This window comes from Leopardus geoffroyi, chromosome B3 (assembly GCF_018350155.1).
Source record: "Leopardus geoffroyi isolate Oge1 chromosome B3, O.geoffroyi_Oge1_pat1.0, whole genome shotgun sequence".
Taxonomy (NCBI): Eukaryota; Metazoa; Chordata; class Mammalia; order Carnivora; family Felidae; genus Leopardus; species Leopardus geoffroyi.
In genome coordinates this window covers 48,106,762-48,126,462 of record NC_059337.1, presented here as the reverse complement: position 1 = coordinate 48,126,462, position 19,701 = coordinate 48,106,762, and the positions used below count along the sequence as shown (strand labels likewise).

Genomic DNA, 19,701 nt, shown 5'->3' with positions numbered 1-19,701 from the left:
CTTTCTCTCTCTCTCTCAAAATAAATAGATAAAAACTTAAAAAAAACAAACTAAAATCTCATCTTTTGAAAAAAGCCCTTTTTATTCTTATAAAAATTTTTAGTAAGGGCAACATGTAATATAATTTTAATCTATTTCCTTGAATTCAGTAAATGTTTTAAAATCTGTACTAATGCATTTTAAAAGCTGAATCAAAATTTTCTCTCCCTGTGAGCCACTGATCCCTATATAATAGATGGGGCCTATTCTGTTCATAGAAATCTGTTATGTAAGACTTATATGACTGTTCATATAAGTCATTCTCAACATATACATTAACTTATTCAACAAATATTTACTGAGTGCCTACCATGTGCCAGGCACTAATTAATTCCTGGCAGTGACAAAAATCCAAACCTCACATATTCTAGTGAGAGCACACAGAAAAATTTAAGAGTAAAGTATACAGTATGTCAGATGATAAAAGATGATCTGAATGAAAATGAGCATAAAAAGGAGATAGGGAGTGCTGGGGTAAAGCACAGGGAGAAGATATAATCTAAAAATCAAGCGGTCAAGGAAAGGCTCAGAGTTGCAACCCAAAGGAGATAACAGACTAATACATCTGGGGAATGAAACTAGTCATAGGAACCAGTAAGTACGAAGATCCTGAAACATAATATCATCCCTTTTTCTACCTTTTCCACTAAGTCAAAGCACCAAAACAAGTACTGGCTAACTTTATCTCTATATATTAGCTTGGTGCAGCAAAGACACTGATATTCCAAGTAGCAATGGCAACATGAACAAAATAAGGAACAAGAGAGTCCAAATGCTTCAAAAGAATATTAAAAAAAATGGTGCTCAGTGGATTCTGAGTTAAGTGCGTAGTACAAAATGAATTATCAATATCTTTAGAAATACTCATCAACAGTTCTTTCTACATGGTAAGCAAGTTGTGCACTTATCTTTATTTGAAAAAGGAAAAATAAGAATTATGAAGCTACATAGGAATTTCAAGAATTCCAGTGGTTTAAGAAATTTACTTCAAAACTAAAAAAGTGTTAGTCACTTTACTAGGTATCTTAGGTTATCTTTTTAATAATCAAATATTGTTGGACAGCCTTATTTTTGTTCTCATTTTATAATATAAATGAATGAAGATATAACTTGTCACCACTGAAATTTAGCAAAAGAATATAGGCTAATCATACCTCTAATCTAAGGACATAATGAATAGAACTCTCCAATGTCCAGTAGCAATCATTTAGATTTCTAAATCGGACATTCTGATATCAGGTTTAAAAATAGGACAACCACAATAAGATACCACTTCAAACCCATTAGGATGGCTGTAATCAAAAAGAGGTAATAACAAGTGTTGGCAAAGATGTGAAGAAATTGGAACCTTCATATATTTCTCATGGGAATGTAAAATAGTAAAGGTACTTTGTAAAACAGTTTGGCAGCTCCTCAAAGGTGCAACACAGAGTGACCATATAGCCCAGAAATTCTAATCCTACATATACACTAAAGAGAAATGAAAACACAAATCCAGACAAGAACTTGTACACAAATGTTTATAGCAACAATATTCATAATGGCTTCAAAGTTAAAATAACCTTAATAGATAAACAAACTATGGTAGATCCATACAATGGGGTATTATTCAGCAATTTAAAAAGTGAAGTACTAAAATGCTACAACATGGATGAATCTTGAAAATACGTTAAATGGAAAAAGCCAATCACAAAGGATCACATATTGTGTCATTCCATTTATATGAAATGTCCACAATACACAAATCTATAGAGACAAAAGTTATATTAGTGGTTGCTTAGGGATGGGAATAGTTGGAAGGAAATGGGAATGACTATAAATGGGTACAGAGTTCCTTTTTTGGAACGACCACAATGTACTAAAAGTAACTGTGGTGATGGCTGCACAACTCTGTGAATACACTAAGAACTGTTAATTGTACACTTTAAAGGCATGAATTACATGGTATATGAATTATATTTCAATAAAGATGTCATATACATCACACATAATTGAAGTTCTACAATTTTTCAATAGAATTTAAAAAGATCAACTAGTTACCTGAGATCTTCTGAATGCTTCTTAAAAATACAAAACCTTTTACTTGGACGATTACTATGAAAGCTGGAGAGACAAAGCAAATTTTATTAATTTTATTATACAGTAAGTCATATTAATTTATAGCTTTATTATCAAGCCTATACTTAAGTTTCTAGTTTTGAACAAAAGATCATGATATAAGTAACAAAATAATGCTTATCATCACTGTTTAACTCGACATTTTATCATAAATTCCACTTTATCTATTTATTTTTAATGACACATATTTCTCTAAGCATATTCTTGTATGACCAGTACTTCACCATTACATAAAAAAAAAAGGAAATACGCAAGAATTTTTTTAAAAAGTAAAGCACATCAAACCAGTTTTTTTCATCTGTTACAGAAGAGTTGAAGACACTTTTAAATGTCTGCAAATAACATTTTTGTATAATATGAATCATTGTCAATAATCACTTTTTTAAAGTCATTTTCCAATCTTAACATGCCTGTGTCAGGGGAGGGGGAGTAAAATCCAAATGATCTTTGAAGTAAACAGTCCTTCAGCTAAATGCCACTCTTTACAATTTGTGAAATCAAACATTTAAAGAGTTCCTTGCAATTACTAGTAGAGGTTTTTTTTAAAAAAACAAATTTAAGCAGAACCCTAGAACTAAAATAATGCTTCCCCTAAACACAAAACAGAGAACCACTAACCATACTTTGTACACACGATAATAGCTCTCATATACCCTTTTAAATCTGGTAAAGAAAGCTTTCCTGTATTAGAAACCAGGATTAGCTTAGCACAGTATTACTGAAAAGTCGTAGACTAATAACATCAGCATCACCCAGGAGATTATTTAAAAATGCAAAGTCTTGTAACCCCCACAAACCTAAGTGAATTGATCTCTGGCAGAGGGGCCCACTAGAATCCATTTTAACAAGGTTTTCCGGTGATTCTTATTTATGCAAGCTAAACATTGAGAAGCAGCAGCCCCAGTAGCCATCATCCACGTCAATGGTCACTCTCAAATACAAGGTAACCATCACCAACACAGTATGTATGTATGGGAAAAGAAATATACTGTCACTAGCTATAATCCCCAGAAAAGATCTTCAGAAGACTTCTAACAGTCATTTCTTCAATTTGAGGATAAATACTGTTAAAGAGTTTATAAATTCAAGACAACATCACAAAAATAATTGGGTTTTTTTGTAGAACACAGTGGGTTAGAAAACACTGAAATTACACGCAAAAATTTGTGCACATATACTGTGCTTCTTCAGAAGAATAAATCCAAGATTTATCTGATTCCCAAAGAATGAATCAAAATAAGCTTTTTAATGAGATTTAAAAGTTACTTTTAAAAGCTATTTTTTCTTTCTCCTCAAACAGACTATTTTGGTTTTATTTATTTGGTAAGAGGAGAGGAAAAGATTACATTTTAGGGATTTTTGATGGCTTCCATTTCTGTATATAACTTGCACCTTATTAAAATGTTGGTAATTTTATAATTCTAGTTGTCTGAATCCAGTTTTTTTATTTTTTTAATGTTTATTTATATTTGATGGAGAGAGAGCGTGCACAAGCAGGGAAGGGGCAGGGAGAGAGATGGAGACAGAATACAAAGCAGGCTCCAGGCTTTGAGCTGTCAGCACAGAGCCTGACGCAGGGTTCAAACCCATGAGCTGTGAGTTCATGACCTGATGCGAAGCCGGACGCTTAACCGACTGAGCCACCCATGTGCCACTGAATCCAGTTTTAATTTAGAGTTCCCTATCTATGTAAAAGCTTATCAAGTCTCTTTATTTACATTTATTACATAAATTCCATTCTTTATTATTATCCTTGTATTATAGAAATGGAAAAGTGGATCCATATAGCTCACAAAAAGGAAAAGAAAAAAAATAACAATCCTTCTTCCTATTAGATCTGCATAAAGTTAATAACAATATAGAAGTCTAAGAAAAGAGAAAAAAGTTAAAATTTTAAAAACAATATAGTAAAAACAGGTTAAAATCTAGATTCTAAAAGTTCACTACCTAGTCATATGACTGTATATAATTATCAAAACTCATTAAGCTATTCTCTAAAAATAAGTGAATTTTATTGTGTATAAATTATACCTCATTAAGGCTAGAGGGAAAAAACTCCCTTTGACCATATTTTCTTAATAATCTTAATTCAGTGTAATAACAATTTGTTTCTGATGAAACACAAAAGGAGCATCAACAATACTGATGGTATGTCTACAATTTAAGACCCTAGACTAGAGGTTGATGATACAAAAAGAAAGAGGGCAAGTTGTCTGCCCTACAAGTGAAGGTCCAAGGGGACAGTGGGGGGAAAGGGGAAAAAGTCAAACAGCAGCTGGCAAAGAATAAATGCCTAATAAATGGTTAAATGAATGAATACATATTTACTAATAATTATAAACATTAATAGTGACACATATGAAATTTTGTGGCTACCTGAAGGAAAAATGCAGATATATGCAATAGAAACCAGCTAACAATTAGGAGTTCATTTCAGTTAAGAAGGTCACTACTGCATTGCTCCAGGCAAAACAGAGAGCAAGATACAGAGGGATTTTCAAGAAAATAAGCATTAAAGGAGCTGAAAAGGTGGTTAGAAATTAAATATTGAAAGGTCTCATATTCTCCAAAAAATTTGAACTTCATGACTACTAATGTTAGGAAGGCAAAGGATTATAGGCCAAAAAAGACCTGACCAGATATGCCTACTGCAGCAACAGAAGAAAGGAAAAATTGGAAAAAATATGTGTGGTGGGAGGATGGTTTGTGGACAAGACATCAATTATGATGCTATCACATTTATGCAACTGTTCTTCTAATGACTATTATTTAATGCCAATAAATCTATACAAAGCATATAATGAACTCAAGCATATCTTATAAATATTAATTCAGTACTGTCTTCCTCACTGTATATTTCTTTTTCCTTGGAAAAATTTTAAATCATCCTGTAAAGCCTAAGTGAAATGTCCTTTATAGAATACCTGCCCTTATTTCTTGCTTAAAGAATTCATTCTTACCTTCTCAGTGCTCCTATAGTCATTTGTTTACCACATTTAGTTAGGTAAATTATCTCTATCCTACTAAACTGTGAAAATTAAAGGCAAGGACTTTATCCATAATACCTAACAATGACAACTCAGAAATAATAACAGCTATAATTACTTGAATATCTCCTAAGCAAAAATCATTTTATTAAGCACTTTAAGTACATTTTCTGTAATTATCACAATGACTTTCTTTTCAAAAAAAGGAAACTGGGAGTCAGGTTAAGTAATTTGCCCAAAGTCAAACAGGTAATAAATAATTGGTGAAGCTTGGATTCAAATCCAGATTTGTCTCATTCTTCACCACCAGTTTGCCATACGTCTTAGCAAACAGTAAACTGTGCTAGAAAAAGAGATAAACACTTATGTCCGTTAACTTAATTCTATTACATGTAGAGAAGAAGCCTTCCTATATATAATGTTGGGGAATAATAACATTATCATATGGTAATTTATTTCTTTTTTCAGGTGACTTCAATTGCTACCTAAAAGCTGTAAGCAAATAAGGTGCAGTAACTTAAACAACCAAACACAAGTAACAGTTACTTTTTTAAAAAATCAGTTAAAAATTACATGTTTAATGATGCTCTTCTTCAAAAGTCTTATTTCAAATATACTCCAAATGCATCAAGATTTTTTAATATCCTTTTTTGAGATTTTATTTAGAGCCTTTTATAATTACAACAAATAATAATTATGACTTACTGTTCCTACTGTGCTAGGTGACATGGTGAATACAAAGAGCCCCTTCTTCTCAAAGAAACAAATATAATAAAAGGCAGAATAAATGAATGGTATACAGCTGAAAGTGAGGAACGATCCCTGTGAGTGGTTGTGGTGATCAGATACTCCAAAAAAACAAGGTAAACAGAAAAGAAGAACAGGAACATTCTAAAGACTAACAAAGAATAAGGAGACACAAATGTCAAAAATGAGATTTGCAATAAACTTTATTTTGGGGAAGAGTAGTCAATTTATGGAGATGGGAGTCTTTAAAGAATGGATTGGGGCAGATATGAGACCAGAGGGAAAAAGACCAATTAAGAGTACAGACGTGATATAGGATAGAGATTAAAGGTCCTCATCCTCTAGAGACTGTGAAGCTTCTCTACATAGAGAATTCAAGCCTATAATATGAATTCACACTGGGTAGAGGTAATGGTGGGACCATTCAATGGGAGATACCTAAGGCAGTGAATAAGGCAAGTGTACCAGTACATAAAAAGGAAAAGAGACTTACGAAACCCTAAAAGTGGCAATGGAAGCTTTTAGTTCCATAAGAGACTAGCAATGAGTAGGAGCTCAGTATGTGATGATGATGAAGAGCAGGGTTGGGCTCATTGGGAACTGGAAAATGGGTATGAGGGAGTTGGGCTAATTGGCAATGTTTTGGAAGAGAATGGATTTAGAGGTTTATAGGACAGGTAGGAAGCCTATGACAAATGGAAGAGGGAAGGGTGGAATGATGCTTGGTTTAACAAAACAGAACATACACACAAACAACACCGCAAAAATACAAACAATAATAAGAGAATATTAAGAGCAATTATATGTCAACAAATTGGGCAATCTCAAAGAAATGGACAAACTCCTAGAAAAATATAAAATACCAAAACTGAAACAGGAAAAAGTACAATATTTGAACAGACCCATAACCACTTAAAGAAATTGAATCCGTAATCAAAAATCTCCCAATAAACAAGAGTCCAGGGCCACATGGCTTCCCAGGGGAATTCTACCAAACACTTTTTCCAAACAGAAAAAATAGAAAGTAGGTATATAAAGGCCATATATGAAAGTCTCGCCACTAATATCATCCTCAATGTGGAAAAACCAGAGCTTTCCCCCTAGGGTCAGGAACATGACAGGGATGTCTACTCTCACCACTTTGTTCAACATAGTGCTGGAAGTCCTAGCCTAAGCAATCAGACAACAAAAAGAAAAAGAAGGCATCCAAATTGGCAAGGAAGAAGTCAAACTTTCACTCTTTGCAGATGACATGATATTCTACATGGAAAACCTCAAAGACTCCACCAAAAAACTGCTAGAACTGATACATGAATTCAGCAAGGTCGCAGGTTATAAAATCAACATACAGAAATTGGTTGCATTTCTATACACCAATAATGAAACAGCAGAAAGAGAAATCAAGGAATCAATCCAATTTACAACTGCACCAAAAACCATAAAATACCTAGGAGTGAAAACTATACAAAGCTTATGAAAGAAACTGAAGGAGATACAAAGAAATGGAAAAACATTCCATGCCCATGGACTGGAAGAACAAATACTGTTAAGATGTCTATAGTACCCAAAGCAATCTACACATTCAGTGCATTCCCTATCAAAATAACACCATCATTCTTCACAGAGTTAGAACAAACAATTATAAATTTGTATGGAACCAGAAAACGCAAAATAGCCAAAGTAATGTTGAAAAAGAAAACCAAAGCTGGAGGCATCCCAATTCTGAACTTCAAGCCATATTACAAAACTATAATCATCAAGACAGAAAGGTATTGGAACAAAAACAGACACATAGATCAATGGAATAGAACAGAGAACCCAGGAATAGACCCACAAATGTATGGCCAACTAATCTTTGACAAAGCAGAGAAGAACATCCAATGGAAAAAAGACAGTCACTTCAGCAAATGGTGTTGGGAAAACTGGACAGAGACATGTAGAAGAATGAATATGGGCCACTTTCTTATACCATAAACAAAAATAAACTCAAAATGGATGAAAGACCAAAATGTGAGACAGGAAACCATCAAAATCCTTCAGGAGAAAACAGGCAGCAACCTCTTTGACCTTAGCCACAGCAACTTCTTACTAGACATGTCTCTGGAGGCAAGGGAAACAAAAGCAAAAATGAACTATTGGGACCTCATCAAAACAAAAAGCTTCTGCACAGCATAAAAAACAATCAACAAAACTAAAAGACAACCAACAAAATGGGAGAAAATAATTGCAAATGACATATTGGATAAAGGGTTAGTATCCAAAATCTATAAAGAACTTCTCAAACTCAACATCTAAAAAACAAATAATCCAGTGAAGAAATGGGCAAAAAAATGAACAGATACTTCTCCAAAGAAGACTTCCACCGGGCAAACAGACACATGAAAAGATGCTCAACATCACTCTTTATCAGGGAAATACAAATCAAAACCACAATGAGATACCACCTCACACCTGTCAGAATGGTTAAATGAACAACTCAGGAAACAAAGATGACAGCAAGGATGTAGAGAAAGGGGAACGCTTTTGTACTGTTGGTGGGAATTGGTGCAAATTGGTGCAGTCACCCTAGAAAACAGTATGGAAGTTCCTCAAAAAATTAAAAACAGAGCTATTCTATGACCCAGCAATTTTGCTAGTAGGTATTTTTCCAGAGGGTACAAAAATGCTGATTTGAAGGGGCACATGCACCCCAATATTTATAGCAGCACTATTAACAATAGTCAAATTATGGAAAGAGCCCAAATGTCCATTGACTGATGAATGGAATAAAATGTGGTATATGGGGCACCTGGGTGGCTCAGTCGGTTGGGCGTCCAACTTTGACTCAGGTCATGATCTCACAGTTCGTGGGTTCAAGCCCCGCATCAGGCTCTGTGCTGACAGCTTGTAGTCTGCTTCAAATTCTGTGTCTCCCTCTCTTTCTCTCTCTGCCCCTCCCCAGCTTGCTCTCTCTCTCAAAAAATAAATTAAAAAAACAATTTAAAAATTAAAAAAAAAAAAAAAGAAGATGTGGTATATGGTGATCCAAAAGAATGAAATCTTGCCATTTGTGACAATGTGGAACTATAGTATATTATGCTAAGGGAAGTAAGTCAGTCAGAGAAAGACAAATATCCTATGATTTCACTCACATGTGGAATTTAAAGAAACAAAACAGATGAACATAGGGCAAAGGAAGGAAAGATAAGATAAAAACAGAGAGGGAGGCAAACCATAAGAGACTTACATACAGAGAACAAACTGAAAGTTGTTGGAGGGATGATGGGTTGGGGAATGGATTAAATGGATGATGGGTATTGAGGAGGGCACTTGTTGGGATGAGCACTGGGTGTTATAGAATCACTAAATTCTACTCCTGAAACCATTATTACACTACACGTTAACTAACTTGGATTTAAATACAATTAAAAAAAAACAGAAAATATTTTCGAATTTGGCCCCCTACAAGTTTTGGGCAGAATTAAAGCCCCATTTGGGAAACCATGTATTTATTTGTCACAGGAAGAAGAGACATTCCACACAGAGGTATACTGAGGAAAAGGATGCCTGGGCCTGGTTTAGAGGAAATGGAACATAGGTGTGGACCATTGTAGTAGCTGGTAGGCAAAGTGGCAGAATGCAAAAAAGGGAGTCTCAAAAATCATGATGAGCACAGTGGCCAATCAAAATGATATCTTGAAAGAGTATTTGGGTGGTAGTCATGTGAATTCTGGACAGATGATAAAGGTTGGATCATTTGTGTTCTTTTGAGACGCTAGTGAGTCAAAGGTAAATATACATATAAAATAATTAGAAATATAGAGTTGGACCTCAGAAGACTAAGGATTAAAATTGGAAGATTTAGAGTTGAAAGGTAAAAGTGACAGTGGTTAAGTTACCAAGAAAGCAAATGTAAAGAAGATGAGTTAAAGGAAGAAAAGACAATGAAATAGAGGAGTAGCCAAAAAGGAAGAAGAAAGATAGTGGTAATAATTTAACAGAAGCTGAAGAGAATACTTTCAAAAGTGAGTGATGACGTCAAATACTCTAAAGAAGTCATGGAGTAGTACGAGTGAAAAAGTAAATAAACATGGTGATAAATAAAGACAAATAATCTTTTAAAGTGTCAGTGTCAGTTGGTACAGTGGGATGAGTTAAAAGGTAGAGAAATGAATCATAAATACGCTAGTAAACACTTCTTACAAATATTCATGGTAAGAGGAAGACAAAAAATAAGGATAGTAAGCAGTAGGGACAAATTTCCATCCAAAAAAAAAAAAAAAGTACCTGAAAATGTTTATAAGCAAAAGAAATCTGGGAGAGAGAAGAGATGAAGTTGCAAGTTAACTGAACAAGACTGTGGAAGAACTAGAAGTCTGGAGAAGTGGAACATATCTGATTTCTGAGATCAATGACTAGATAAAAGTAACAAGAAAAAAATTTGAGGTTTTTAAAGATTAGTTAAAAGGATGACTTCCAACTGAGTACTTACTAGTAGGCCAGGTTAAGAACTAAGAGACTAAAATAAAATCTTTAGAATACATAAAAAGTTTAAATAAACATTGTAGATAAAAATAAAGAAGTATTGAAAGAGAGAGAGACATGGGGCACCTGAGTGGCTCAGTCGGTTGAGCATCCGACTTCAGCTCAGGTCATGATCTCGCGGTTCGTGAGTTCAAGCCCCACATTGGGCTCTGTGCTGACAGCTCAGAGCCTGGAGCCTGCTTCGGATTTTGCGTCTCCCTCTCTCTCTGCCCTTCCCAATCTCTCTCTCTATCAAAGATAAATAAACATTAAAAATTTAACAAAGAAAGAAAGAAAGAAAGAAAGAAAGAAAGAAAGAAAGAAAGAAAGAAAGAAAAATTTAAAATAAAAATATAGGACCCAAAGTTAAAGACTACAAAGTCAAACTTGATTGAATCAAATGCTGGTGAATAGTCCAGAACTGAGCATAAATTTCAGGAAAGTAAGAAGTCTGAGTCTCATGTTGGCCTTTATGCCAAGTGAGATGACTAAAAATGTAAAGGATTTTAAAACAAAAACAAAGCAGCAATCAAAACAGATGACCCTGCAAGTGAAATGGACTATAAAGTTAAATAGGTGCTGTTAGAATGAAAAAACGAGTCAAAGCTCCTTAAAGTCACAGGGTAACGGGAACTGGAAAGAAATGAACAGTGGCTATGATGAATGATGTAAGAAAGGGAGTACAAGAACTTAAAAGCTGATGTGAAGCACTGGCCATGAAGAAGTCCAGGTCCCATGAGGTCAAGCTAATTAATCATCAAAGGGGGGTGGGGTGGGGGGGAAGTGGGAGACAGGTGCTAAAACCACCAAGAAAGGTGGATGAATCCTTGAAAAGAGTGGCTGATAAATGACCAGAAAGTAACATAAAGGACATTTTATGATCTGTAAGAAAATCACTTTTATTAGTTATACTTCAATTCTAACTTAAAAAAAAAAAAAAGGAACAACTTCACTTTGAATAATCAAGCTAACTGCTCTATATCAAAACAATTTTTGACTATTCTTAAAAAAATAGAAATCCATCCTAAGGGATGCCTATATTAATGAGACAAAAATGAAAGCAATGTGAGCTGTGAATACTTTCTCTGCATAGAGTAAATATTGGGTACTCAAAAGCCTAAGTTGAATGAATCAATAAAAAGGAGTTCCAACAGTGGCCTCGTGACTGGAATAACGTCTCATTTCACTAAATGAATACAAGAAGATGGTTGATGGATAGATGAACTGCTAAGACAATGGATTACAGACAAGGAGAGAGAGACAAATAAGACTCAACAAGGCTCCTAACATCATCCTGGAGTCTCTCAAAGTGATTGTTTTAAAAAGAATAATATTCAGGAGAGTACATGTTTTGTAAATTTGTTTGGTAAATACATTTAAAACATTTGACCTTTTATATTTGAAAGTGACCATTTTAAAAATTCTATAGGAAAAAAAAATACCCATAGAGAAATCATTTCCCTAACAAACCTACCCTTATTTCATTAGTCTAACCATTCATAAAATTTTAGTTCCAGTAATTTTGAGTTACTACGCTGGGAAAATAGTATATGAGGCATTATCCTAAAAGTTCCCTATTGCTAGATGTTTAGGTTCGAAGAGAAAAATTGGCTTCTAAAAGGATAATTGTTTTACAACGAACTTGCTGAACTATAATTGTAATTGGTAATTACAGATGCTTAACTCATCTTACCTCATCATATGATTTACATAGGCTTTGCTACAGCTAGTGTTGTATCTGCAAAAACTACAATGGACATACGTAGGAAAGTGGTTTGCAAAATCTTTTATTTCGGAACAACACTCAATGCACTTGTGAACTCCCCGACGATACCTTATGGAGATATAAAGAAAATGATATATATTTTAAAATAAAAATAATAAGGGAGGGCCTTATTAATATTCTGTTAATAGAGGCCAGTGTGTTTAAATTAACGTGTAAACAGAGAGTTGTAATTTGAGAAATTTGTTATGGAACAACAGCTGTAATAAGTGTAAACAATTTAACATAAGTCAATATTTTTCACTGGCATAAAAGGGATCAAATTAAGCAATACAAACATGACAAGATATAAGCACAACATATAATACCAGTATAATAAGTGAATATTATAAAAAAAAATAGTAATTCAAGTACTGTTCAATAGTTGTAAAAAAATACCTTTTTATTATTTTCTTGGCCTTTATGTCATAGTGATAGCATATAAATGTATAAGAGATATGTGTAATAAGGTAAATTTATATTAAAGTTTTTATACTTAAGATTAAATTAGAACTATATATGAGGAATAAAAGATTACCTTAAGTTCCTCAATGCTGTATTGACTTTACTTTTTTTATTGCTACTAGCCAATGTGCTTTGTTTCTTTTGTATATTAGAGATTTTTGATTTATATTTAGATTTACTTCCATTAGGCTTACTTGCATTAGGTTTACTTGTATTGGGTTTAGTTGTATTAGGTTTGGTTGTGTTAGATTTTGTGGGAATTTTAGCAGTTATATTTTTAGTCCTTGGAGGTGAGAGCTGAAGAGTAGAAGTGCTTGCACTAATGGAAGATGTAGTTGAAGATCCTGACTGAAGAGGTCCAACTGAAGCTCGAATAGTAACCTACAAAAATGGAGATAATATTTGCTTTAGAAAATTAATCATGGCATTAACATTAAAATATCACTGTGTAATAAAAAGTTAAACATCAAGTATTTGGAAAGGGCAAGTATAAACTAAAATTAGATTAAGTCTTCCATTTATTCTAGATTTTCATACCAATTAAATTAAACTTGATATTCATTCACTTGCAGTACATTTTTTTGTATTGATATCAGTTATGTTAACAGTTATTAATGCATAATTAGGAGTTAATGCAAATTATAAGACGTTTAAAAAAGAACACATTACATAGCTATTTTTATGCTCTCCTATAACTAAAATAATTCATAAACATAGACATCAAAATTTAAATCTCAAAGTCTGAAAAATAATTCTAGAAAGGCCTGTATTATCCCTCAACAACTATACAACAAACAGATCTACAGTAAACATGACCTCCTCTTTTCAGGAGCTCATTAGGCAGGATTTATGTATACAATGGTTAGGGAGACGTTACATTAATTCATTATACTATATGGAAAGTTTAATTATATTTAGAATTTCCTTAAAGGAAACTAATATAAAGCTTATCACTTAGTATCCAGAAATTATATTTGTTGACTGACAATGAAAAACAATTGCCTACCAACATTCTTGTTAATCATTTGACTATACTTCTCCCATGTATTGGAGGAAGTCCTATGAGATACATGTATTTTGGTATCACACAAAAGCACTGGACTAGGAATCAAAAGACCTGAGGTTAAATTTCATACCATGCCTTCCTAGCCATGTGACCTTAAGTAAGTAACTTATCCTCTTCTTTATCTATAATATAGGGCAATAACTACCTTGTCTTCCTCACTGGATTGCTGTATGGATTAAATAACAATGTATGAAAAAGCATATCGAAAGCCTAATTCTAAGGTGCTATAAAAACATTTAGTATCATTATTAATATTATTACTATTATTATTAATAAGGGAAAATATGAGAGAGGACTGCACTGCTTACATTAGTGTTCTGCATGTCTAGTCCCAGCATGGAATGAATGGATTGTAGGGATGCTGGATAGCTTCTCTTGCTCTAGGTCTTCAGAGCATGGCTTTATATTGTTTTAGTTAATTCAAATAACAGACATACCCACATTCAAAGGTAAGTACCCAAAGCCAAATATAAATGTTTTGGGGATTATTTCACTTTGGATTATCCATGCCTCTGTTTCCCTCCACTGGAGCAAATATTCAAGAGCTGACTGTATATAAAGAAGTCAGAGAAAACAGAGGTATATAAGGCAAAAAGGGAAAAGTAAATTACAATCATCAGTATGCAGTCAGACATGTTGTTTGCTCATTTAAAACATAATGCTATCCAGCAGCAGAACTTGCTTCTCTGAGGAGACTCAGTAACAACAACTTCAATAAACATCTGAGAACCTATGGCATTCGATGCACTATGCCAGATGCTGAGGACACAAAGATAAAACATGACTCCCGATCTCAAGCATCTTATAGTTAAGCAGATAAAAGTGAAATATACACTGCCAACTGGAATAGCTCAGAAATAGCCTGTATGATATTGATACAACCCACTGACCCAGGGAACAGTTAATCTAGTTGCATTTTTTAAAAAGGAATATCACTCTAGCACAGCACACACCACTGACCATAAAACAATGGTCAGAAGGTTTCTTTTCTAGATATAAGAATGATAAAACTTAAAGTCTTAACAAAAATCAGAAATCATTTTTAAGTATTACATTCAATAGGTAAAAGGAGGCAGGAGTTAATTTCTATTATCATACAAAATGTTAAAAATACAACACATTTAAACTCACTTTTGTTCCAGGAGGCAATCCTTCTAGTTGTTTAGGTTTTATAAATGTTCTATGATGCTGAGTCTTGTGATCCATTTTCTCTTTGCATGTCAAAAACTGCAGTCTGCATTTTGTACAACGATGTATTCCTTTTTTCTGTTTAAAAAAAAAAACAGAAAAAGGGAGGAAAAATAATTTTTAAAACCACAAATGCTGTGTCCTGAAACTGCTCTGATTCAATTTTAATGATACCTAAATAATTCTAAAAGTAGTATTTTACATCTCCCATATAAACAGCAAAATTTTATTTCATTTTTAAAAGCACTTTGTATTAGTATTTATGTTCCAAAAATGTCTATTACTATATAGACATTGAACATAAAAGATCTATCAGTAGGTTCTAATGAAAGTTCTCTCAATAGTGGTGTGAAAGCTCTTCTAATTACAATTTTAAAGTATTTAGACACATGATATGGTTAAAATGAGCCATACTATATTTTTACCTTAGAAAAAGGTAAATTCTTTTTAATTTTTGCTATTTCCAGTTGGTTGACAAGTTGGTAAAATAAAGTCAAATACTTAACCAGACATTTCAAAGAAGGTCACTATAGAAATGGTTATATAAAGCAGTCTAATATAACTTTCTGCACTGATGAGAATGTTGTATAGCTACACTGACCAGGATGGTAGCCACTACAACATATGGTTATCGAGCACCTGAAATGTGCCAAGTGCAACTGAATTTTTAATTTCATCTAATTAATTTTAACTTGAATAGCCACACTGACATTGCACAGTATTGATGTAGAGGCATAAATCAGAACTACTCCTCTCCATCTACTTACTGATTGAGATCTCTTGAGTAAGTCCCTCTTGAAACTCAATCCTGTTACTATTCTACAGCTGGAAAACAGGACCCAAAAAAATCTAAATCACTTTCCCATAACTAGTTACTGACGTTGCCAGACTGCTGATCCAGTGTTCTTTCTACTATATATCAGCTACAATCTTACCTATATGCTCTCATTAATTTAGAAATGATACATGTGTGTGTGTATATATACACAAACTTTAATAATTCATAAATATAAAAGAATGTTTTCTCAAAAGCTATAATCTGCCAGATATATCACTATTTCCATTTTAATACACTCACTCATTTATAAAATTCAAACAAGGTAATATACTAAGAAGTACCCGGCACAATTACTAGCACACAGCAGGGATTTCATAAATCAAAGCTCTTTACAAAATTCAAAGTAATGTATAAATATAATGTGTTTGTATTACTATTCTAGCTGCTTCTTAAGACTATTTTAGAAATGTGGTGAATTGGATTATATCATAGATACAGGCAATTTGTGAAAATTCATTTATATGTGCTGAAGGAAGAGGAGGAGGAAAAAGAGAAAACTTGGCCAAGAAACAGACACCAAGACAAAAGGACAGAAAGTTACTTCTCCAGAATCCAATTCCCAGAAATCTTTTCCCTATCTGTAATCACTGCCCAGGTTACCTCATCCAGTTTCAAGGCTTTAAATACTACCTATCCAGCTGTCTACTAGACACCACTACCTGATAGCTAATATGTATCTCAAATCAACATGGACAAAGTTGAATTCTGGATTTTTCTCCCTAACTCCTTGCCCCCCCGCAACATCTGTTCTTTTCTCACTCTTTCCCCTATGACAGTGTATGAAAATTATACTCTTATAGCTGGCTAGGACAAAAAACCAGTAACTCACTCACACATCTTATAACTAACACACTAATAAAACCTGCCAGCTCTACCTTCAAAACCTTTCATAATCTTTCCACCCCTCATTACTTCTAACCATTGCTACCAAACCACTCACCTGGACTACTATAATTATCTCCTACCTTCCCGTCATGTTCTTTCCTCCGTATGGTCTACTCTCCCCCTAGCTGCCAATGATCTTAAAACATGGTAGATCTTTCTTCACATGCTAAAATGCTCCCATGGCTTTCCCAAGTCCTATTTCTGGTTTACAAGGCTCTACATAAACTAGCCTGCATTCTACTTCTACGCTCTTACCTCTTACTTCTCTTCCTCTTTTTAGTTTACTCTGCTCTAGCAACAACTGTCCTCTGCTGTTTTTTGAGTGTCCCATGTATGCATTCACTTCACTGTATGTTTCCTCTCCCAGACTTCTACGTGGCTTATTCTTTTATTTCCTTCAGAGAGGCTCGCGTTTTACCACAATATATACATAACAGCAACCATTCCTCCACTCCCAACACCTCTCTGGCACTCTCCATCTTCCACATTTTCCTTCCACAGTACTATCACCAGCTAGCATGCATATACATTCAAACATAAACACACATATATTTATCTTTCTCCACTATAATTCAAATTCCAGAGAGCTGAGACTTTGTTTTCTTCACTGCTATATAATAACCAAAACAGCTCCTGGCACATAGTAAGGCACTCAGCAAATATTTGTAAGTAAATGGATAGTGAGGCGGAAAGCAAGAGACTGACAGAGAAAGTACATATGAGAAGTACAATTTAACTAGTTCAAAACGTCTGCCATTCCATTCAATGAACATTTGTCCAGAATCATGAGATAGAATACATTAATCTACTATTCCCTTAGGTGGACACAAGTCTTGCAAGTGTTTCTTGTGTATGTATGCATTTCAATGTGATAAGAGTGATAAAGAAAACAGTGCATTTTTCAGTAACATCATGTTCAATCAAAGAAATGGTGATCTATTCCAAGGACAGAGAACTAATTATTGGTGTTGAACTTTTTGATACACATACCACATTGTTTGAGAAGCTTAAAGGATATAAGAGTGATTCTGACTATATGTTATTTCTACCCTTAGATCTAATGCCAATGTGAAATCTGGCTCTGTGATAAAGTAGTAAAAGCCTGGGCTCTGAAGTCAAATTTTAATTCTGCTTTTTATTAGGTAATAAGGCATTGAGCAAGTTACTTTCTCTAAAACTTTGTTTCCTCATCTATAAGTTAGAAATAATAATATACATATGTGATTGTGAGGATTAAATGTGATAATGTTTGTAAAGCACCTGCTGCTGCCATAAGGTAAGTGATGGCATGTGGCATATGTTAACTGCTTAACATTTTTATTAAAGATCTAATGAGCATATTTAACACATCCAAAATCACTTATATTATTTCTTAAAAGTCATACAAACTGGATTCTTAGCTCTAAAATCCCGAGACTTAATAACAAAACTACTTAAAAAAAAAGTCACAACCGGGGCGCCTGGGTGGCTCAGTCGGTTAAGCGTCCGACTTCAGCCAGGTCACGATCTCGCGGTCCGTGAGTTCGAGCCCCGCGTCGGGCTCTGGGCTGATGGCTCAGAGCCTGGAGCCTGTTTCCGATTCTGTGTCTCCCTCTCTCTCTGCCCCTCCCCTGTTCATGCTCTGTCTCTCTCTGTCCCAAAACTAAATAAACGTTGAAAAAAAAAATTAAAAAAAAAAAGTCACAACCAAAGTCTTCGAAGACAATAAAATGAGCCAGAGTCAACAATTCTTATTGTCTAATATCACACTAGTAACGTCACCTCAATTACAAGTTTATAGTCCTGCTCAACTGTGGTGTCCTAGCCTTTGTAAATAATTAAACAAACTGTAAATACCTTCAAGGATGTTGATGATCCTTGTTAATAGATTTCTCCCCTCTTTACTGATGACTGCCTGCCTCCTGAGTATTCCATATAAACCAAAGAAAACTGGGCACCAACAGCAAGTTAAGACATAAAACTCAGTTTATAAAAACCTTATAAATCACATAGCCCACATAGTGGGCCCACACATCTCTTTCATAATTATCATTCTTCCCACATCTACATCTCACTCTGGAGCTTAGGAAAGCATGTGGGGAAAATTATACTAAAACTCCCATAATGAAATAGCACTACTGTTTTATATCTCATTCTCCCATTCAAAATTAAAGGCCAAAGGCGAAATAAAGAGTACCAAAAATGGTGTTTCCAAAATTCTATTCTTCAAAAAAATGTTAATAGGTATTATGCAAATAAAGGGGTTAGTGGCCAAAAAAGTTTGGGGACTAATGCATACTATACCCCTTGCTTGGAAATTCACAAAGTTCAAAGGCATATAAAAATTTCTGAGAAGTCTGTAAATCTGGGCATTTACCAAATTTATTTACCAGTAACAATTTGGGGGGAAACATCTATTAACACCTGCTGGAACACTGTTGAGGAAACCTAGAATAGAAAGATCTTGCCAAAACTTCTCCAAGAGGAGTATCATCCCAGTCACAACACAGGTGATACTAAATTCAACTGGATAAAGAAGATGTGGTACACACACACACACACACACACACACACACTCAATGGAATGTTACTCAGCCATAAAAAAGAATGAAATCTTGCCATTTGCAATGACATGGATGGAGCTAGAGAGTATTTTGCTAAGCAAAATAAGACAGAGAAAGACAAATATTATTTCACTCAGCTGTGGAATTTAAGAAAGAAAACAACTGAACATAGGGGGAAAAAAGGGGAGGCAAAGCAAGAAACGGACTCCTAACTATAGAGAACAAACTGATGGTTATCAGAGGTAAGCAATGTTCTAAGAGGTGAGGTGTGGATGGGGGGATGGGTTTGACAGGTGATGGGGATTAAGGAGGGCACCTGTGATGAGCACCAGGTGTTGTATGTAAGTGTTGAATCACTAAATTCTAAATTTGATACTAATATTACTAACTGTATGTTAACTAACTGGAATTTATGTTAACTAACTGGAATTTAAATGAAAATGTAAAAAAAATTCACTTGGAAATTCTACTTTTATGATCTTTCCCAGTTAAAAACCACAAGTTGATTTCATGATTGTCTCATGACTAGAACTGAAAGCAAAGTGAGCACCAATCAGCGT

At 34.2% G+C, this 19,701-nt stretch overlaps 1 protein-coding gene across 13 annotated transcripts in view; it reads right to left on the bottom strand.

The window, feature by feature from the left end:
- ZNF280D (zinc finger protein 280D) overlaps nucleotides 1-19,701 on the bottom strand; it is a 327,588-nt gene that overhangs the window by 56,096 nt on the left and 251,791 nt on the right. For 12 of the 13 annotated variants that reach the window (XM_045449634.1, XM_045449637.1, XM_045449639.1 and 9 more), the window contains 4 exons: nucleotides 14,819-14,953; nucleotides 12,695-13,002; nucleotides 12,088-12,228; nucleotides 2,080-2,142 (listed from right to left, as the gene is read on the bottom strand). In XM_045449634.1, coding sequence (XP_045305590.1) covers nucleotides 2,080-2,142; nucleotides 12,088-12,228; nucleotides 12,695-13,002; nucleotides 14,819-14,953 — 647 coding nt within the window. The remainder of the gene's footprint in view (nucleotides 1-2,079; nucleotides 2,143-12,087; nucleotides 12,229-12,694; nucleotides 13,003-14,818; nucleotides 14,954-19,701) is intronic. The other variant, XM_045449640.1, reaches the window with a different exon arrangement.